The 23,060-nt window shown below is 43.3% G+C and overlaps 1 protein-coding gene across 6 annotated transcripts in view; it reads left to right on the forward strand.

Moving 5' to 3' along the window:
* Nucleotides 1-23,060, forward strand: part of LOC119180921 (E3 ubiquitin-protein ligase RNF170) — a 139,232-nt gene that overhangs the window by 19,449 nt on the left and 96,723 nt on the right. For all 6 annotated transcript variants that reach the window (XM_075882839.1, XM_037432057.2, XM_075882837.1 and 3 more), the window contains one exon: nt 21,984-22,174. In XM_075882839.1, the coding sequence (XP_075738954.1) occupies nt 21,984-22,174 (191 nt within the window). The remainder of the gene's footprint in view (nt 1-21,983; nt 22,175-23,060) is intronic.

The raw sequence follows: 23,060 nt of genomic DNA on the forward strand, positions 1-23,060 counted from the left end.
TTAGTGATATGTATGTGCTATGTTATAGTCATTTAATTCAATTAGTTATTTTGAACTACCATAAGTTTCAATAATAATTTTCGTTACGTTCATTTTGTTTTATTTGCTTGCTGTTTTTTTCTTAGTTGGCAATCTTTGTTCTATATTTTTATACATGAATTCACAGGAGGTCCCCCTGACAGTTTTTACTTTGGGACTTCCTTCTGTATTATATCACCTTTTTACTTGCACCGTATTGTACTGAATAAAGAGCTGAAACTAAAAAAAAAAAAAAAAAAGACCGCGGCTAGTCGCCGGTGTGCACCAGCCCTAAGGCTGTAAACAGGCTTAACCAGCGGACCGAAATATGACACAAAACTTTGGTATATTTCTGATCATAAAATTCAAAGAACTTTTTTGATTCCTCTACACATTTTGAGCTAGAAGAAAATTCTTTGAATACCTTTAGTACAAGAGTTTCAACGTCAAACTTTTAAAGACTTGACTGCATGCTTGGCAGTGTTATGCACAACATGGCAGTTGCAACTGGCTTTCAACAAAGCCGGCTGATCTTTCTGCATTTTCTGGAAAACTGAGTTATGTTTCCTATAATTCACAGAAGCATTACCTGCGCTATACGCTACAGCTCACTCCAAAGAAACGCCTACCTTCTCCAAACTTGTTGCCAAAAGTTCGAAGATGCCACCGGAAGTCTCGTCCGCCTACTCACAAAAGTCGATGAGGCACCACTCGCATCGTAGAAACGCTTTGCCATGTCTTTTAAAAGAACTTGTTGGGCTAGTTGGTAGAGCATTTCGAAAAGTTATTTCGAAAAGGAAGAAGCGGAGCTGCCAGAAGAAACATGAGAGGGCCTTTGTTAAGTGATCCATGGGGATTGTGTACTCCATACCCTTATCCTGCGGAAAAGTAAACATTGGCCAAACCGAATGGTGTATTAATGACCGATTAAGGGAACACGTCCAAAAATTATCAAAAAGAGATGACAAGTATGCGCACCTGGTTGCTCATGTCATCTCGTGTGGTTGTGACGCACGATTTTCTGAGACGAAGATTCTAGGCAGAAGCACCATTAAAACTGCACATGAAGTGTTAGAGGCCTTTTTCATTGAAAAAAATAAAGATCACTGTGTAAGCGCCCCTTCGATTTCGTTGTTACCAAGCGAATTTCAGTTTATCGCTCTGAGGCTATGACATTGATTAACTGTACATTTGATAATGTATGCTGTTGGCCTTCTATGGTGTGTGTGCACACAATGTGTCCTGTATATACTCAAGCCTTCGAGCTATAAATAAATCAGTTAGAAGTGGGCGCTGTGTGTGTTTGTTGCATGGGTGTGTGCGTGTACACGTGAGTGAGCGTGTCAAGTTCTCGCGCTCGAATTAACTTTTCGAAAAGCACTGCGATGTGGAAAAGTATCCTGTTTCTCTTGTTGGAAGCGTCAGTGGAGAGAGCGAACGGAAGGTTGCGGCCTGCTGGATGAAGTTTTTCGACTGTGTACTCTACTGCATAAGGCGCCAGTACATCCTTCACGAAGTGTTCCATCTTCGTTCTTCCGAGTCGCATTCTGGAAGCAATGGTTGAATCCAAGAAGACTTTTGGGGCCAACTTGCTACCACAGTCCATTGACAGGTAACTGTAGTTGTGCTTGATTCCATGGAATATGGTGCCCAGTTCTGCAGTAGTCACGTTATAGTCTGCGCTAGAAATGGCTGGAACAAAGAACTTTTTGACTGTAGCCGACTGTTCCGAGGCGAGGCTCTTCTGTTTATGTTTCTGCGTTGATGCGAAGTGCTTCACAGCGCTGACGCCATCAAATTAAACCGTAAACGTGCTTGCACATATGGTGTACCTTGCAGTTGTGGCATCGTCATCCACGGGCAGGAGCCAGCTCTCGTACTCGGGTTGAGATCTCCACTCTTTCTGGAACGTGCACTGACGTATTTTTTGCTTTTTCCAAGGCGGAGAATCTATGCTCATGATGCAAGCAGAGAAAGCACGTAAATAACTACTGATACCGATTTCCGCTCCGTTCCAACGATCGGTGGGCTTGAAGGGTTCTTGCTTCGAGCTTTTATAAGTACATGGTAGAAAGTGGTTTTCTTCAGTCCTATAGGGAGCACGACACAGCGTCTTGGGGAGGGGGAAGGAGGATTGATCGAGGATGCGTGAAAGCCTTGCCGTGACTCTTCGCAAGCCCTGGCAGGAGAGGGAGGGCTATGTTCCCGTAGAGCGGTTGGTGTTTCCTGTTGCTGCTGAATGTGCCAGGATTCGAGGAGGAGCCGCCAACGAGAGTTCCTTTCTCTTGCCAGATGTATCGCGTCGTCGGGACGGAAATGGTGGTCAAACCACTCGCAGTGTTCTGCTACTGCGCTCCGTTCTCGGTTTTACTGACGGAGGTTATTCTTGTGCTGCCGCATTCTTTCGTGGAATTTCTTGCTTTCCCCAATGTAGGAAGCGGGGCAGTCGGCGCGATCCGGTACGCGACGCCCTGAGCTTTTTTCGCAGGTGCGCGATCTTTGGACCGAGGGATGAAGCTGCTGATGGTGGTGGATGGATTGTGGGCTACGTCGACCCCTGCGTTTCTCAGTATACGGGATATTACTTCTGTGGCACTGGCGATCAATGTAGGGGATCGACACGCCGTGTCGTTGCGGCGACGCAGGTGTCGCGTTTCCCTCGTCCTTTCTGTCCACTTGCGCAGTCAGTCCCCGACCACGTAGGGGGAATTCTTCAGTCAACAGGTGCGGCGAACACGGAGAAGAGTAAAAAAAATTATATATTTGGAATATGATGAGCAAAAAACTGGCCAATGACGGCCGGTTTTAGGTGCGAATTGGCAACCGGCCCCTCGTCTAAAAAACCGGCTCGGCGGGTCCAAAACCGGGCAGGTGGCAACCATAATGTATTTCTAAAAATTTTGTGGAACATAGGATTACTGAGCAGAATTGTGGGACAACGCAGAGTTTTAGACACTAGATAGTTTGGCATGTGGGATAACTGTTATCAACTGCACGATTTTTTATGTATGGAATCACAATAACATGCAAAATAATTAAACAACGCTTTCAAGAAAAGTAAGCAGGAAACTTTGTTAGGGTAGCTAGAATGGAGAGGTGTGAAAAGGGAGCCGTGTTTTCCTTGCCGAGGAGTGCCGTGGTGCGCGAGATCTCCGCTAGGTCGTGATTTAGCGTGGCGATCGAAGCTGCTGCTGCTAGCCCGGCTCCTAGCGCGACAGAGACGGCTGCAGGTGCAGTGTATGCTGGATGATGCTGCTGTTCACTCGCGGCAAGTGCTTCTGAGCATCGTTTGTGTTCCACAAGGTGCGACGAGTTTGTTGTGTTTACTCTTAGAGGACTGAATGGCGCCTACAAAAAAGAAATAAACACTGCGTACTTGTTTTGGACTTGTGTGCAACTCGGGATACGTATCGTGCGCTGAATATGTTTCCCTTTTTCGTGCGCCGGCATGCAAAGACAGGTTAGAAAAAATGGGAGCGCGCCATCCCAAGGGTGGACAAAGCACTTCAGGAAAATTCCGCCACCTGCGAAAAACATGTCGTCGCAAGCTAAATGTTTTGAATTTATTTAAGGGCTGCAAAGACTTGTGCATGTGTGGAAGGCATGCATCTGCAAGTGGAGATATTGAACGCTTTGTGGCCCTCTTCAAAACTCGACCATCGGTTTTCGATAAATGCATTTACTTACTTGGAAATTATGTTTTCTCACTTGTTTTTCAGATTCATCGTGCGAGAATTCGTGCATATTCTAGGAGGACAGCAAGTCAAAATGTGCTCGACAAGACTAGTTTAAGAGATGTGATACCCACCTTATTCCCAAACCTGCCCAAATATATATCAAAGAGTTTGCCTAGAGAATGAAAAATAAGAAATGCTGCTTCATCGTACTATGTACCAGCACAGAAGTGTCACGATAGCCCTAGCACGTTAGAGGATTGCCAATATGACTTGACAAGCTGCCAAGTCAGGCGACTAGAGATTGGGATTTAGGGGGACTGCTGTATCCGTCAGTGTCTGTACAACCTGGTACATACTATGGAAACCAAGTTGACACATGTGTTTAGCACAATGTGCCTGCATTCAAAGATAATAGCCAGTCTTGTGCGATCTGTAAGCAGTGAAGTTCCAGAAATTGGCTGCATTGAACATTGCAAAGAGTTGACCAAAGCAGTGGTCAGACTATTTTGAGTGACGAGAGTTCATTTCTTTTTGAAGAGTGTGAACCAAGCAGAAAGCAAGAAAAATGTTGAGCGACTGAAGCCATATGTCACGTAAAAAAAAATGACTATCAGTCACTTACTGTAATAAATTTTGTTACAGCCACAAAACGAAGTGTTGTCTCAGTTTTCACAAATGTTTCAGAATACTGCCTCAAGTGTAATACAAATCTAGCATCTAGAAAATGGCAATGCGTAACTGCACTCGGTAAGTCGCACTGTCCAGGCACACTTAGCTGCAAACGTTGTCACAATCTATCGCGGGTTAGTACAAATTAATGTTGGCAAACTAAGATTGTCAAAGATGCCACGCTCCCGTAAATGCAAGCTCCTTTTTTTTTTGACTCTGTTAAGACGTAGTTTAATATTATAGAAAATAAATCATTTTGGTTTCACCAAGCATATTAACAGTGGTACTGTCGAAATGACCCTTCGTCAAAAACTTCGCTCTAATGCGATGTTCGCTCAGCAAAACATCCTTGTATTCATAATTGGTGAAATTACTGTTTGATATTTAATTTGGCAAAACTCTTGTACTGGCGAAAGACTCGAAACGACCATCATGGCTGCGTTGCAATGGAGAAAGCTGGCAGTGCCTCCGATTCTAGCGCCATCTTAGAAGTGTGGCTGCTTGGGCTAGTTGGTATGGCATGACGATACTTATAGCGCGAGAACAAAATGACGACACAGAGACCAGAAAGACACGAAGGACAAGACAAATTGACGACACAGAGACAAGAAGGACACGAAGGACTTGTCCTTCGTGTTCTTCTTGTCTCTGTGTCGTCGTTTTGTTCTCGCGTTATAACTATCGTCTAGCCCCATCACTGTAGGCTCGTGAGCGGGAGCCACGTTGGAGCAGCCGGTTTACACACCTCTCAATTCTAGCCACCCTAACTTTGTTTCATTAATATAGCTATGGATGGATGAATGGATTGATATGGCTGTACCCTTAGATCGGGCTGCGGCGAACGTCACCTAGCCCTAATACTTAGTGAACAAAAACTAAATTTATCTTTTTTTCTTTAAATAATGAAGCTAAGGACCGGCATTTGCCGTGAAGAGTTTAATTTTCACTCGTGGCCTTGATTGTAGCTACGAATCAGATGACCTCGTTCTAGTTATCTATATCCGCTTAAAGTCTATTTTGCCCACCCTGTCCCTAAACTCCAGTGCTTTGAAAAACTCTGCGCCATTATCCTGAACTATAGGGTGAAGCCCTTTACAGATCATTATCAAGTGTTCGGCAGTTTTTTCCTTCTCTCCACAGACACTGCATACCGTGTCTATCCCTTCGTATTTGGCCAGGTAGATCTTGGTTCGCAATACTCCCGTACTGGCCTCGAACAGTAGAGAACTAACCCGAGTATTATCATACCTCTTTTTTTTGGCACTTTCCTGCTGGAAAGTTGATAGATCTCTAGTGCGGACCTCTTAATAATGTTCATTCTCCACATGTCGGTCTCAGTTTCCTTTAACTTCTTCATAACCGACAGGTCTTTTTGGTTTGGACCCCAGCTCTTTTCTAGTTGGAAATTCTACCTTTTGATTACTTACGGCAGCATAAAACCGAAGTCACTATCAATAATGTTATTTCACACAGTGTACCTTTCGATGTATCTATCTTTTCTTCCTCGTCCCGCATCACTAGATGCATGGCTTTGCGGAATTTTAATACTCCACCTATTAAAAACCTGTATGGTGAATGCTTACTACAGTTCGTAGGAGCTGAAGTGTGGAGTAACATACCACTTCAGATTCAAGATTGTAGGGCTTTCTCGAGCGCACTCAAAAAATATTTGCAACATGTAGAACAATAGTATTGAACGTGTACAAAACCTTACACATTGTTTGTTTCATCTGTACTTGTTTATTTTATTATTTATGAACAAAGTGCAACAATGTGTTCTCTATACATTTCTGTATGTTCTATCAAGCATTTACATCACCTTAAATCCTAATGATGTCTTCTTGTATTTTTGTTCATTTTCTTGAAAAATTAAAGTTTTTTTATGTTCTGATTTTTTTGATACACATTGTATTCTGCTTGTATACTTTCTCCCGTTAGACGCCCTATTAGCCTATGGCTATTGGTCTAATCAGTGTTGTGCATTTCATGAAATGTAATCAAAACAACCTGATTAAAATCCTAAATCCTAAGTATTTACCCATCAGTTTTCTGGTTCGCTCCCTCCATTTTGTATCGACATTCCGCATCTACAAGTAGCTGAAAACCTTCCTAGCCCAATGCTCATCCCCCATTTCCCTCAATCGCTTCTCAAATTTTATCTTGCTGCTAGCTTCCCTGCCCTCGATTGATGTCCATCCCATATCACCTTGTACTACCGGATTTGGTGTATTCCCATGAGCTCCTAAAGCAAGCCCACCTATTTCACGTTGCTTAATTTCTAACCTTGTTTGAACTTCTGATCTTATGCAGAAGACCGCCTTGCCGAAACTCAGACCAGGAACCATGGCACCTTTCCAAATTCCTCTCACAACATCACACCTATTGTATTCCTCAGTGCCCTATTTTTCGTCACTGCTGCGTTCCTGGTACCTTTAGTCGTCATGTATGTTTCGTGTTCCCTTAGGTACTAGGTCCCATTGCTTATCCATATGCCCTGATATTTGTATTTATCTGTTATCTCTAGCATGACCTCCTCTATTCTAAGCCCACTACCTTCGTTATTATTAAAAATCATGACTGCTGATTTTTCCTTACTGAATCTAAAATCTAACCTATCTCCCTCATTACCGCAGATGTCCATCAATCTCTGCAAATCTTCCTTGTTGTCGGCCATTAGCATTATATCATCTGCGTACATTAATGCTGGTAGTGCCTGATCAGTGAGTTTTCCTTGTTTGACTAAAGAGAGGTTGAAGCCCAGCCCACTTCCTTCTAATTTTGCCTCTAATCCTTGTAGGTACATTATGAATAATAAGGGTGATAGGGGGCACCCCTGCCTAAGCCCCCGTTTTACTTCTGCAGGCTTGGATACCTGTTTTTCCCACTTTATAACTACCTTGTTACCTTTATAGATACCCTTTAAAAGATTAGTGACTACATGTTCCACGCCTAGTGTGTCCAGTATTCCCCACAATTCCTCTTGAACCATGCTATCATACGCTCTCATGATATCCAAAAATGCTTGCCACAGGGGCTTGTGTTTCTTTTCTGCTATTGTGATGCACTCCGTCAGTGAAAACAGATTGTCTTCCAACTTCCTTTGTTTCCGAAACCCATTCTGCAGTTCCCCCAGCACCCGCTCATCTTCTATCCATGCCTGCTGTCTTTCCTTTATAATCTGCATCGCCAGCCTGTAAACCACTGATGTCACTATTATAGGACGGTAGTTGTTTATGTCAGCTTTGTCCCCCTCGCCTTTATAGATCGTGCTCACCTCCCTGTCCTTCCTCATTTATTCCTTCTCCTCCTCCTCCTCATCCTGCTAAGTTTCCATCCATCGGAGACTTCACCATCGATTTATTGTTTTTCTCACTGTATCTCTCAAAGTCTGTTTAGGCTTCGGACCCATTGTCTTTATAAGCATAATTGGAATGCCATCTTGGAGTTCAGTTCGGACTGGCACAGTGAATAGACGTGTTTTTTGAGCGCTCCCAATCGACTGCGCAGATAAGTGGTTTTGAATGTTTTGAGCTTGCATTTATAAATAAGGCAGCAGTTAAAATCTTTGTAGCGCTTATTACACTGTTCAGCTTTTCTGGGGGTCAGTCACCAGGTATTTACTAGTTTTTGTGTGTGTGTGTGTGTGTTTGTTTGTGTGTTTTTTTTTTGCTCTTGCCACCCCGTGGGGGAGGTGCATGTACATTGAACATGCAAATTTTTGTAGTAGAGCTTAGACTTTCTTTTTTTCGTAGGGCAGCGATCGTGTTTTGTAGTTATAGAGTGAGACAAGTCATAAGGACAATCGGTGACATAAAGACATGTTTAAAAAGGCTGTAAAGTGTTCAGGATACGTGGTGAGTTTGAAAATGGACCTAAGTGCAGAGGCAAATGGAGAGGAGGCTGACGCGAAGTGTAGGCAATGTGAGGTCAAGGAAAAAATGGAGAAAACGATGGTTGCCCAGAGTGAACTGCTGTTGAGAATCACCAAGCTGGAGACTGCGTTGGCGACAGAGCAAGAAAAAAAACGAGGGCAATGGGAGAAAGGCTGAAGTCCGCCCAGGAAGCACTAGCCAAGGTGAACAAAGGAGCGGCCAATGGAGAAAACAGTTGGGCATCGGCAATCAGACCGGCGCAGAAGAAAGAGCTAGCAAGTTTGGAAAAAACAGGTTCAGCCAGTTTAATTGCCGCAAGGCCCAGCTTCAGCTAAGTAGTGGTGGGGCTGGGAGGGAACAAAGCAGTGGGCATCACAGGTGCAAGTAACCCCCAGGTGCAGGACACTCCAGCTGAAAAGTCACAGCATGTGATAATCGCCGGAGACTCGAGTTTAAATCGATGCGCAGAAGCAATCAAAGAGAGGGTAAGAGGTAACTAAAGGGTTGCAGTAGGGACGTTCCCAGGGCGCAAGCTGGAAGCAGTCATGAAGCAAGCGAGCGCAAAACTCAAAACAACAGCTGATAGACGAAACCTCGTGATAATTTCAGGCGCTTTAAACGATGTCCTAAATGAAGATATGGCAGGCCTAGCGACCACACTGGCGAAAGGGGTCGATGACATGCACGCCACTTCTCCTCAGGTACAGGTAGGGATATGCACGATACCGGAGGTACTGGTGCGTGACGGCAACCTGCAAAGAGCGGTTGTCAACGCAAATGAAGAGATATGGCGGATGAGTCGAGAGAAAGGCTCTGAGGTGGTGGAAATAAACAGAGAGGTGCATAGGTGGAGTGGTTTTCATTGAGACAGAATTCACTTCGATGGGCGGCTAGGTCATGAGGTGGGTTGGCGACTTGCTGGACGCGCAGTAGCTTTTTTGGGAGGCACGCAGGCCCTTTGGGCTGCAGGATAGCTAATAATGACGAAAACAACCAGGGAGACTCTCTGACAGGTGGTATGGACAGGTACGATTCCAAAGTGGCACCAGTATCTAAGATAGGTTGAGTCCGGGGCAGAAATAAACGTAGCCATTAGCACCGAGCCAATTCAGGCATGGGGTACATTAACATGCAGGATGGCACGAACAGGCTGAAGTGGGAAGAGATAGAAGAACAGCTATGCCTATTCATTCGACGCCAGTAGTATATCTCCAACGAACCCAATTGAGTTCAGCGTAAGTGGCATTGAAAAGCTATTAAAGCAAACAGACGAGATGAAAGCAACTGGTCCAGATGCGATTTCTCTGCGTATGCTGCGACGGTGCGCCGAACCAATCTCTTTTTACTTGCACATAATTTATAAACAATCTTTGAAATCAAGCCAGTTGATTGGAAAACTGCCCTAGTTGTTCCAATCCACAAGGGGGGGGATCGAAAAAGGATGCTGGAAATTACAGACCAATCTCTTTAACATCAATAGTGTGCTAGGTAATGGAACACATTTTCTACTCTGGAATAATGAAACACCTCACTGAAAACAATATATTAACTAATGTTCAACATGGGTACCGAAAGTGGTTGTCGTGTACCACACAACTAGCTGAATTTTATCATGATCTAGTGTCCATCATTGATTCAGGGGGGCAAACTGACTGCATCTTCTTAGATTACCGCAAGGCATTCGACACGGTAACACATTCACTCCTTTGCAACAAACCTTAATTACTAAATATAGATTCTGCTGTCCTAAATTGGATTGAAAATTATTTGTGCCAGCGCCCGCAATGCGTCATATTAAATGGCAAAAGCTCTGATTATGTTGATGTGATATTGGGAGTTCCACAGGGTTCAGTTTTAGGGCCACTTTTATTTTTAGTTTACATAAATGATATTTCAGCAGGTATTTCATCACATATTATATTGTTTGCAGACGATTGTGTTGTGTAGAGACAAGTAAAGAATGACAGAGGCCTTACCCAATTGCAAACTGATTTGGAACTTGCTCAAGATTGGTGCTCTACGAGGAAAGTGAACCTAAATAATAAAAAATGTGTCCATTTCTCTTTTACAAAGAAGCGGAAACCTACGGAAACAGAGTATACTTTAAACAACGAATGTCTAAAAAAAGCAGATAGTTATAAATACCTAGGGGTAGTCTTGTCATCCGACTGCTCGTGGAATGCGCATGTAGATGATGTGGTTTGTAAAGCTGGAAAGGCCCTAAACTTTATCCAACGTAATTTAAAAACTTCAGAACTGAACTTAAAAAGGCAGCCTATTTAACATGCATACAACCTATACTGGAGTACGCTTGTGCCGTATGGGATCCTTTGCAAGCCACATTGATTGATAAAATTGAAAAAATTCAAAACTGGGCGGCCAGGTTTGCTTGGGACGGTACAAGAGAGGGGAGAGCTGCACTCAGATGAAAAATGAGCTTGGGTGGGAACTGCTTTCCTCGCGTTGGCAAAAGCTGAGACTGAAGTTTTTTTCAGATATGTAATGATAAAACAGGAATTAATAAAGAAAAATACTTTAAGAACCTCATTACCGTTCATCTAGAACTGACCATGTTTTTAAAATAAGAGAATTTCGCACCCGGACGAACCTGTTCGCGAATTCATTTTTTGTTAGAACTGTTAAAGAGCGAAATGGATTGTCTGCCATGCAAGTGTGCTGTAAGAACGAAGAATTGTTTATGTCATTTCTGTAACCCCCTTGTTGTAACGCCTTTGGGCAATTCTGGGTAACCTTTAAATAAAAAAATAAAAAAAAGGGAGGAGAGGCCGATAATATACGGTTTTGTAGAAACACGTCTTAGGGACATGGAACAACCTCCTAACAATCCAGACTACGCGAGGGAATATTGTAATAGAACAGAAGGCAGCAGCAAGGGAAGTGGTATTAGGGCATTCATTCATAAAAGTACAGACTGGCAGAGGGTGAAGCAGGAGTGCAAGTACATTCATGGCTAAAAGGGAAAGTGCCAGGGCAAATGACACTCCTTGGTTTGGTGTACTTGTGGACGGGAGCAAAGGTCAGAGAGGAAAACCGGGCAATGGTAGAGTGTATATCAAAGGACATTGAGAAGTTAGGAGGAGAGTGCGAGATAATTATACTAGGAGACATGAATGCGCACAAAGAAGATATAGATGGATATACCGACCCAACAGGCAAAATGATCATGGATATGTGTGAAAAGCATGATTTGATCATTTGCAACAGTACGGAGAAGTGTCAAGGGCAAATAACATGGGAGGTAGGAAGGCTGCAGTCGACGATAGATTGCGCACTAATGTCACATAGGATATATGATAAGCTCAGGGGAATGCACATAGATGAAGGTGGCTCCAGAAGTCTGGGTAATTATCACAAACGTATCAAGCTATATTTTGGAATAACTGTCAGTTCATGCGCACGAATAAACAGAAAGGAAGTGCTTGTCCTCTCTTCCTTTCTGTTTATTCGTGCGCTTGAACTGACAGTTATACCATGCATATCCAACTAGCCAAATTTTCGATTATGTTTTGGAAGAGCAGTGAAAGTGGGAAGGAGACAAGATGAACAACTACAGGAAAATAAAACTTTTATTCAGAAAGGCAATTAGAAATAGCTACTAAACAAATTGAGAAAGTAATCACTGAGGATAGTAAGACAGTGTTGACATACACGAATTAATTAGACTGTTCGAGCTAGAGCTTGCTAAGGCATGTGACAAGTCACCCCGGAAAAGAAGACACAAACCCAAGAGTTGGTAGGATGAGGAAGTTAAGAGAGCCATCGCAAAATGCCAGGAAGCCTCTAGGGAACACAGACATGCTAAGCAGCTGGTGAACCAACAGATGATGTTGAAAAAAAAAAAAGGAAAATCTTTCTAAGCTGTAGAAGGGATGCATACCTTCTGAGCAATGAAAAGATTAGAAGGAAGGGAGCTCAAAGGCGGGCCGAAGTACATTAAAAAGATAGAAAGGCAGCTGCGAAATTTTAGAACCATCTAAATTCCCTAAGAAATGAGACGAGCCTAGAGCAGAGGTTTATAAATACAGCTCAAGGTGCTAGGCTAGAAGGGGACGAAGCTATTGAATATGTAAGAACAAGGGTGATAGAAAAATTTCAACAAAGAAGTGCTTTATGCACCATAATAGACAAGGCTGAATCAAGTGGCGCAATGGCTCCATTTTCACAACGAGAGTGGGAAAGGGCTGAGAAAAAGGTTACTAGTAGTACATCAACAGGCCCAGATGGCGTTCCAATTATGCTGATAAAGACATTAGGTTGGAAGTCTAAGCAGGCTTTGAGAGAGGCAGTGAGCAAAATAATAATTGATGGAGAAGTTCCAGATGGATGGAAACTTAGCAGGATGAGCATGATCTATAAAAGAAAGGGGGACAAAGATGACATAAACAACTACTGTCCTATAACAGTGCCATCAGTGGTCTACAGGCTGGCGACGCAGATTATAAAGGAAAGACTGCAGGCATGGATAGAAGATGAGGGGGTGCTAGGGGAACTGCAGAGTTGGTTTCGGAAACACAGGAGGTTGGAAGACAATCTGTTCTCACTGACGCAGTGCATCGAAATAGCAGTAAAGGAACACGGGGCCCTGTGGCTAGCATTTTTGGATATCAAGGGAGCGTACGATAGCGTTGTTCAAGAAGACTTGTGGGGAATTTTAGACACAATGGGTGTGGAAGATGGAGTCACTAATCTATTAAAGGAAATCTATAAAAGTAACAAGGTAGTTATAAAGTGGGAACAACAGGTATCCAAGTCCACAGAGGTGAAACGGGGACTTAGGCAGGGGTGTCCACTGTCACCCTTGTTATTCATGATGTACCTATACAAGGATTAGAGGCCAAATTAGAGGGAAGTGGACTTGGCTTCAACCTCTCTTTAGTCAAAGAAAACTCATTGAACAGGCCCCCTGCAGAGCAAAGGCCTCTCCCATGTTCCGCAAATGAACCGGGTTCTATGCTTTCTGATGCCTTGTTATACCTCCAAACTGTGTAATCTCATCTGCCCACCTAATTTTTTTCTCCCTCTCTTGCATTTTCCTTTTCTTAAAAACCAGTCAGCTCCCCTAATGATTTGTGGTTATCCTGGGTATGCTCTATTTGGCCTGTCCATGTCCATTTCTTCTTCCTCTCAGATAGCCAAATAATCCCTAACCTCCTGATCTACTTTGTAGCTCTAACAGGAATTAAAACAGTCATACAAACAGCGCATGCTACCTACTTGCTGTGGACAGGGAAACTCTGGTAAATGCCGTCAACATGTCGAACAGTGTTTATGCTTGCCCTGACCGTCATCAGCATGACTATGGCAGCAGCAGGGCGAAAGCCTGCTGCTGCCATAGTCATGCTGATGCCGTAATATGCCTATCGGCCCACTCATCTTTTGGTCTCCCCTTCGCGCGTTAGCCTTCTCTTGTAATCGAGTCTGCTACGCTTAAAGTAGCACCGACTCAGATTTTAAGTATTTTGAGGTTGTTGCTCTAAATAAAAGCATCAACATTGAGGAGTCTTAGGAGTGATTTGTGCTTGGCATAGAGTTTCCTAGAATACCTACTAGAGGAATCTCTGGTGCTAGTGTCTATAGGAGCTGCAATGTGTGTTGCTTCCACAAGCGTGGAAATGGTGGGTATTACACAAATTCGTCTAATCTTCGTCTTTTGGCTCAGTTTGGCTTTATGTGGATTGAATCTGCTTTGTCATATGATGAAGTTCACGAAAGGTTTAGCAGTTAGGCTTCACCACCTTGATCTTTTTACACCCATCAATTGAATTTAGCTCATCAAGTTTCTAACGGTACGTTCTCTTATTCAAAACAAAACCAAAACACAGCAATAAACATCATTTATAAGGGTATAGCACACCACGACAAGGACACAAAAAGAGATACACACACATACAGCGCTAATTTGCAACGAATGTTTTATTTGCGATCACACTTGCTATTTATACAGTAACAGTAGACCGATAAAACCTTGAACATATCATGTTAAGATACAGCACGCCTCGTGCACGCATCATCATCAATTGGGATAATCTACACTCGTCAACGTCAAGTGAAGATTCTAGATAGTTCTTTTCTTTAACTGACAAAGCTATGGAAGTCACACTCACATATTTTTCTTTCACTTTGTCAGTTTCAAGGGCTTCAATGATTTCACGCGTAGTTCTGTCACGAGCCCTAAAGAGAATATGGGTGTTTTGAAACACGGGAACACAACCACACTTCTGACATTGAAAGGCCAAATGACTAGATACACCTTTTTCTACGTTGTACTTGTGTTCCCTAAGTCTTTCGTTCACACACGTTCCAGATTGGCCAATGTACACGCAATCACAAGTCAAAGGTGTGCCATAGACAACACCATGACAACAATTCACAAATTTTTCCCGGTGCTTGATCTTACACTCCCGTTTCCCGCAGCCGTCTGCATTAACCTTTTTGCACATTCCTTGCAACCATGCGGAAGCAGAAAACACTACATCCACACCAGCCTTTTTCTATTCTTCGCAAGTTATGCCAAATGGCATGCATGTAGGGCACTACAGCAACCTTGGCTGCCTTAGTGGTGGCTGCCTGGTCTCTGACGTTTGCCCTTCCTTTCCTGCTTATATTTTCGTCGACGGCGGTAAACAGGTGCATGGAATAACCAGAATCCAATTAAGGTTTAGCTTGAGCCCACAAGCTTGCATCAAGCTTGTGGTGGCACGACTTCACTAGTCAATTTTGAAAACGGGAATTTATCACCGCATGCTTTACTAATTTTGAGTGAGCGGACGTGAACGGAAGAACCGGTTTATTTCCTCGCGGTTTGTAGCTCCTGCATACTCCTGCTGGCGAAAAATACAGCCCAAGGTCAAGGAATCTGATGAAATCGTCATTTGGTACTTTATACGTCAGCACCAGGGGAGATAACACTGTCAAGAACATAGTTGGAGTTTCTGTCACAATCGCGTCAAAATTGTTTGATCATTTTTGGCAATGATCAGATAGTCGTCTACAAATCTAAAAACAGCAATCACATCAGTGTGTTTCACAAGCTCGTCAAGGACCTTATTATGTTTGGCTAAAAACAGGTCGTTCTTAAGTACAGGGCTATACAAATCTAAAAACAGCAATCACGTCAGTGTGTTTCACATGCTCGTCAAGGACCTTATTATGTTTGGCTGAAAACAGGTCGTTCTTAAGTACAGGGCCATGCAGGAACCTATACATATCTCGTTCTTTTGTTTCACAGCGTTCCCATGCCACGTCGCATAGGTCGAGTTAAGGTAAAAGTAATGGAGCGCTAAAAACTGTTCATTCGGCACACACCGACAGTATTTTGAAATTGAACCGCTCCTACTCTGTCGATACCTTCCGACACACACATCATCAACTCGGCCTGAGGGAGGGTGTAATAAAGATTTTTACCATCGATTGAAAATGCTAAAAGATTTTCTTTGCTTGGGAAAAAATCGAGCACTTGTTCTGATTTTCTCACCGAAATTAGGTCGTCAAGAGATATCAAGTTCAAAATTGTTTGTAGAAAGACCGCAATGTACTCCTGCCAGGATTCATTCTCCGATATTATCACGCTGAAAGGGCTGTCAACTTCGTGCGTTCTCGCTGTGAAAAATATATCAAGATCCAATTTTCTTTTCTTCTCGATCGATTTAACCAGACCTTCAAGAATAAAGTTCTTGCATAGCTTTTTCGTGGCAGTTCGCACTTTTTCTAACGAAATATTATGTGTATCAAATACAGAATCAATGGCCTCTGAGTGCCTTTGCTGATTTCAAATATGCAAAAACTGTTATTGTAGGTCAATTAATTTAGAAGATGCCCAATGCTATCACTCCATTGTTTTTGGAGACAATAGGAAAGAAAGTGCTCACCAAAAGTGAATATTATTGCATTGCTAGACAGTGCAATTAGCTATAAGTGCAATGCTGCAAGCAGATTTCAGACCAAAGAAGAGCTAGGGATTCTGCAGATGATGAAAGTTCAGGACTTATGTCATGGTTTATTACTTACAAAGAAATTTAATAACTTTTCAATTCATATGGGCAGCAAATAGAAATTCTGCTCTCAGCACTTCGCAATACACAGATTGGGCTTTATGTTAACAAAAAAAATATTACTCTAGCTGTTCTATATCATAAGATATCAAACCAACAAACTAGTAAAGTGATCAAAAAGTATGTTTTGAGAAAACTGAGAAAAACAAACAAAACTCATTTATATACATAACTGTACTTGAAAAAGCTCAGTTTGCACTTGGCAAATAGTCCTTTGGACTATGAGCCCTTGTTTGGTGCTTTTTCAGCGATGGTGCATGTTTTCAGTTGCTTGTCGCTTCTTGGCTGATGCTGCCATGCGCCCTCGATTCTTTTCAGCCATGCGGCTGTGGTTTTGCCAGGTTGGGTTTAGGCTCAACTCTTTCATGATGTCTTCCGATGCCCTTTCATTGCCTGCGTTGAACTTGAGCACTGCTTTTGCCACAGCTGTGGAGCAGATGATAGCCAGGACACTACATCAATAGGGAGGCAAGCTCAAGTCACATGCGCAAAGTAGCGAATAGGAGGAGGCTCTGATACCTCTTTTTGCCGCACATATTTAAGCTGTCAGTGGCTGAATCGGGCTTGTTCTGGCGAGAATTTGAAGGAAAAAGACAGCTCTGAAATGAGATCAAGATAGTCGCACTGGTACACATGGAAGGGCAGGGGCACGTCGCAGACAATGTGGAATTTTAACATTGATTCAGGCTCAGATTTAGGTAATAGGCACTGTATAAAGGGTCTTAGCGGCTAAAATAATGATGTGGGCATAAAATTCGCAATATAGGTGCTCTAGTAGCTGTAGATTTCAAAAATGCAATAAAAAGCAAGTTTTTTCGCGCTTTTCCGATCTCCACAAGTCATGTCCCTCTTAAAAAAGGTAGCACACAAAGCAGGCTTCAGAGCTGTTTTTTCAGCAAAAAAATAATTTCTCTAGCATGCGCCATAAGGTGAACAGAGAGGACAAAGGGCCTTGCATGTGTGATAAGAAACATGCAAACAAGTTTGTTGAATGTTGCCTGAATTCTGTATACAAAACTCTCCCCTAATGGGGCGGCCACTGCTATATCGGGCAAACTGGCCGCTGTGTAAGTGACCGCCTCAGAGAACACCGCAATTTAATGTGAGGTACTGTTTGCAGCCACTTAGCTGTGCATAGCTCCGTACGCATCTGTCATGCTATGTTTGATCAATGCAAGATGCTTGGACGATACAGTGATCAATGAGCACGTGGGATTTATAAGGCATTTTGCATTGACAAGAAAGGTGATAATCAGATATGTGTGTGAGTGTACTTACGTTAGTGCTCCCAACCAGGCAAGTTAAGTATTTGTCACATTAATGAATGATTCAGCACAGTTTCTTTCAGGCGCATACAAATATTTCTTTATCAAAAATTCCACGTCACTATTCTTCTCTCTGTCCTTTCATGTTGCGTGTGCTACATATACACCCATGTATGAAATAAAACCTTGGTTATAAGACAGCGCTTCGTCGGTGTGTTTTTCACTTCATTGATTTTATACTCGGATGTGTGGAGAGCAGAAGTTTCCTTTTTGGGGTGTCCCACAATTGTGTCCTGCAATGCGATCTCTTCTTGATTTCAACGATGCCCTTCACACCCGTTTCTTTCCTGCTCGCTTCCTGTTCCTTAAAGTTATCATTTTTCTTTTCCTGGCTCACTCCATTGCCCTCAACTTTAAGGAATGGTGCCATCAAAGTTCGTGGCTCTTGTCCTTTGTATGCAAAGGCACTCCAGATGAAGGGCCGGACACGGCAAATGTTTGGGACATATCTTAATTGGCTTCATAAGTGCTCATTCTCCCAATCGAGATACATTACGAGCGTGTCCAACACTGACCTAGCTCTATAGAAAGAGCAGCGAAAGTTGTAGTTACATCACACCAGATCTGCAGTGATGCAGGTGACCTCCAGATGTCCGTTACCCCCAGGACGTACGTAGCAGCAAAGCATCGGTTGCTACATCACTTGCAGCTGCTGTAGCTAGCCATGGCGGCTGTCGGTGTGTTTGTTTTGCAGGTGCTTGTGTGGCACGTGTGTGCGAGAGCAGACGACACTCGCCATATGTGTCACATCCATGTGTTGTTACGTGACCAAACCACCTACACTGCTACGTCACTGCTCGACTTAGCGCTCAGAAACTGAAACCGAAAGCGGTCAACCTAAATGAAGCAGCAAGGAATTATTTAGCGAGAATACATAAATCTTGGTGCATCGTGCTGCCTGGACCCCAGGTGGTCGAAATTTCTGGAGCCCTCCACTACGGCGTCTCTCATAATCAAATGGTGGTTTTGGGACGTTAAACCCCACAAATCAATCATCAATCGTGCCGTCTGGAGCTATGGGAATCGCTTGTAGCAAACAACATGCCAGTCTCAAATTAGGTGGCACCACCCTTTGAGTGGAACTCTCTTTGTAAGCATCCGGGCTTTTACCCCGAAGCTCTCGGGTAGTAGCGGTCAACTACCGTTCATGATCTCACAATACATGCCAAACACTTAACCCCATTGTTGTTGTTTTTTTACTTCAATCTCTGTGGTTTGGATCTGCAGTCAGTGCCTGCTCTAAGTTGACACACTCTCTTGTATCAGTAGTGCATTTAGCGCATGTTCGAACTGGTACTATTATGTTCCAGATGCCACCACGCTAGCAAAACTAGGCAATAAGCTGCGAGATCATTCCTATTATGCTTTCCAGCCCAGGCAACCTTGCCAACCTTACCTGCTCTGTCATCTTTGAAACGGCATAGCTACATGCGAAACCCCCCCCCTTAATTTCCGATTTCACCTCTGAATTTCTCTGGGATAAGGGCAGTTAGAAATTCCTAAAAGGAGAGATTATTTTTCTCTGATTTTGGTTATGTTTGAATAATATTAGCTGGATTCAAGAGCCCCCCTTTGAAATGTTTTTATCTGTTGACTGGAGTGTATCAAAACTTTTTAGTAAGGTGTGGCTGTGTATATTTTCTGTCTTTTGGGAAGTTTGATTTGACTGAACTGACTAAGATAAAAAAACCACTGAGAATTAAGCCTAATGGAGCGTCTTTTGGGCTAGTTGGTTCACTTTGAAGAAAATGTTAAGGACACAACCCACCCACAAAGACTAACAAAATCCTGCCCCCTTCCTTTTTTTTATCTATGTGGGTTGCATCCTTAGCATTTCTTCAGAATGAAGCCCTTCTTAGGCATTTATAACCATGATGTCCTGTTCAGGTGGTGCTTCGTTTGGACAGCCCTAATTCAGTCCTTCCCCATGAATGCCATTTTTTTTTTGACTCACCCATTCTGGCCCGCTCGTCCCTCTTTTTTCTCTAAGCACGTCCGTGTTCTTGCAATTGTTGCCTTCTCCCTGTCCTTTGTTGGTATTGGAAGACAGAGTATTGGAAGTATTTTTTTGCGAGGGGTGTATTAACAGTAGCAAATCGGGCTAGTTGCAACATACTCATCACGATCAGTACATATAAAAGGAACACAAGAACACAAGAAAGTGCACGACACAAGCGCTTGTGTCGTGGCACTTCCTTGTGTTTTCGTGTTCCTTTTTTGTGCGCTGATCATGATGAGGTGGATTTATATCTTTATTCATCGAAAGTTGCAAAAAAGTGAGCTGTGACACCTGTGGCGACAAAAACATGAATGATCCGATGTACCTGGCCACATAACCGTAGACTGCTTCGTGCGGTCGACGACTTTTTTGTTAGTATTGAAATACCGTTTCTCTCTTTTTATTAAAATATATTACTTTGTAAAATTGTGCCTATGGGCCAGCGTTAGCAGTATGCGTTGAAGTGGCACTGCCTTTACGTAACATAATGATCCTATGCTGGTCAGCGCGTCTTGAGCAACTTTTCAGTGTGTTCGTGCAACCGTGCTCACCATTTGCAGGTCGCTAAGATTTTGGAGCTACATAGTTTTACTAGCTACACTTTGTGCACTGCTACTCGGCACAGCCATGCATATGTGTAGTGACACTTTCAGTGACTTGGCTTGTCTCGAGAGAGTAACGATGCTGGGACAAGCCACCTATGACATAGGCAACGTTGGCCGTAGGCGTACAAATACAGGAAAGGTGTATAATGTCACATCACCTCATTGGTATTTCAAAAACAACGCTTGTTATTTTCAAAAGTAGTTGAAAAGCTAAAAATAAATGTGGTTAAGCATACTTGCAAGAACTCCTGTGAAAGTAGAATGATGACAGCTTTCACAAATCATTAGAATGCCTGGCAGCATCGCACTCGATTCTGTGTTTTTTGAGAAAAGGTACATCTGTGTTTAGAGCCTTTCAGATAAAAAAAATACCACTTATAAAATAACTACGTGCTTTCGGATTATCTACTTCAGCCACAAGTGCTCTGAAGGGTGAGCTTTTCCGTTGCACCATAAAAAAGGGGTCAAGAAAAGTCACTTGTAGGTCCTTTTATTCAAACGGGTTGGTATCTACAGCAGTTAATTTGAACTGGAATCCCCCTGGCTTTTATCCCTGCTCACAGAAATCTGTGCAGAATGATCACTGAAATTGCTCATCAATTTAATTCATGTAAAACAAGTATAGTGATTGATTTTCATATATGCTTTTATGGTTGCAAAAGTTGTCTCTTTGCTGCTACTGCAGTATGGGTGGCACGGCCCATTCAGGCAATGTTTGTTATTATTAGTGGGGTCTTCTTGGACAATTGCTTGGCTGCTGACCCGCAGGTCGCGGGTTCGAATACCGGCTGTGGCGGCTGCATTTCCGATGGAGGCGGAAATGGTGTAGGCCAGTGTGCTCAGATTTGGGTGCACGTTAAAGAACCCCGGGTGGTCGAAATTTCCGGAGCCCTCCACTACGGCGTCTCTCATAATCATATGGTGGTTTTGGGACGTTAAACCCCACATATCAATCAATCATCAATCTTGGACAATTGCAATATTGTTCTAAAAGAACTGAGAAGGAAAGGCTTGAAATTTTCAGTATGTTAACTCTGCCATATAAATGAACATGTTTTGGAGCACAAATAGCTTTGTGTATTTTAGCAATGCAAGGCTCACGTAAATGAAAGTTGCTGCTTGTTTCTGGCTTATGACTGACTGATTAATCAATTCTCTTGGCTGTTAGAGCATGAACCTATTTTTAGAAATTACCTGGTTTAAGCATGTAGAATCGCCTGATTTGCGAGAATGAGTCCAGTGGTGGCTTCTCTGGGTCATCTTGACACAATCTCTGTTCATTCTAGCGCCTGTCCACTAATTCGAGCTCTTATTAATTTGAACAATTTGATTGACCCTTTAGAGTTTGAATTATTGAGCTTTTATTGTACTGAAATACTATTTTTCTTCTGGCGGAGGGGGAGGGGGGGATGCCATGAAAAGTCGGCCTGTGTGCTACAATCGTGTTACCATTGAGTACATATGGAGTGCCAAAGAAAGCAGTTGCAACATTTAAGAAGACAAAGTCCACTTGTCAAAACGTTCGTTTCAGCGGCATGCCATGTTCACAAATTTGTTGCATTTCAAGCTTCTATCGTTTGTAACTTCTTACTCAACTGAACCACCTGCAATCACGCCCGTGTTGCCTCGTTTTGGCTGCTAACACAAAGGACAAAAATTTACGAATCTCACGCTTGTACAGCTTTCTCTCCTACCATGTGCTCTAATGGACCCGCTTGCAGTATCAATATGTTTCGTCACCGATAGGTGGCAGCAACGGAGGCAGCTTTTGTCAAGTCCACTGCCAGCCGCATCTACAAGGGCGAGGCTGGACAATGGGGCTGCGTTGCCTGCACGTGGCAGCATGGCAGCGCACTATGGATCGGACGCGCAGTGCCCCATCTGCCTGGGCGAGCCCCGACACTCCGTGGAGACCAACTGTGGACACCTCTTCTGCGGTGGGTGCTTTGCAGAGGGCCGTATCAGGCCTAAATTATGTTGCACTGTTTGCAGATATGTCAAGCTTGCACAAAATTATTAAGATGTTACAGTTTAAGGAATGTAACAAGGTAATGTGTTGTTTCGTAGTTGCTTCAGTCTATCGTTATTAGCATGCAATTAAAGGAGTACTGACAGAAAACCTTGAAGGCAAGATAACTTACGTAATAGATTTGTGTGAACATGTATGCATCATCTACGAAGATCATCTGCGAAATATCAATGCATAATTTAGCCTAGAACATATTTAGTACCAATGCTAAAGTGCGTGTGGCCTCACTGAGCACGAAATGCCCCTTTGGTATTGTGATAACCAGGTAGTTCTGGGCCATGCCGGCCGCCAGACCGAATTACACACACGTACGTTGGCGGGTACCACACTGACTGGCTGTTCATCCGTGCTGTATATATTTCATTGGCATCGATGCCCCCGGGCGCCGGAATGACACACTAATCTTATCACATCCCTCCGTCTTTAATAATGGATGCAAACAATTGTTTAAAGTGAGTAGTGCGATACTGGTCGTCGAATTGTGGTACTTCGACACAGGACAGGAGTACTGGGTGCTGTAACAGCAAGTTATATTTTCCTTGCCATGTCTTCACTGGGATCTTGCGTAGACTCTTTGTCGTGAAGGCGATCCGAAGTTAGCTGCCTCTGACCCACCTCCGAGCTTGGAGCAAGACCTGTAGCTATGGAGCTGCCTGACTTTCGGTTTCGTTTTCACTCACTTCCTTGTTGGGCTGGTGGATGTGATCAAGATGTCGAGCTACACGCGTTGTTTGATGATCACTGCAGGCAGCCACGGAGGACCTGGGCCTTGCCAACACCTGGTAACCGGGGTG

The sequence above is a fragment of the Rhipicephalus microplus genome, unplaced genomic scaffold, assembly GCF_043290135.1.
Source record: "Rhipicephalus microplus isolate Deutch F79 unplaced genomic scaffold, USDA_Rmic scaffold_14, whole genome shotgun sequence".
Classification (NCBI taxonomy): Eukaryota; Metazoa; Arthropoda; class Arachnida; order Ixodida; family Ixodidae; genus Rhipicephalus; species Rhipicephalus microplus.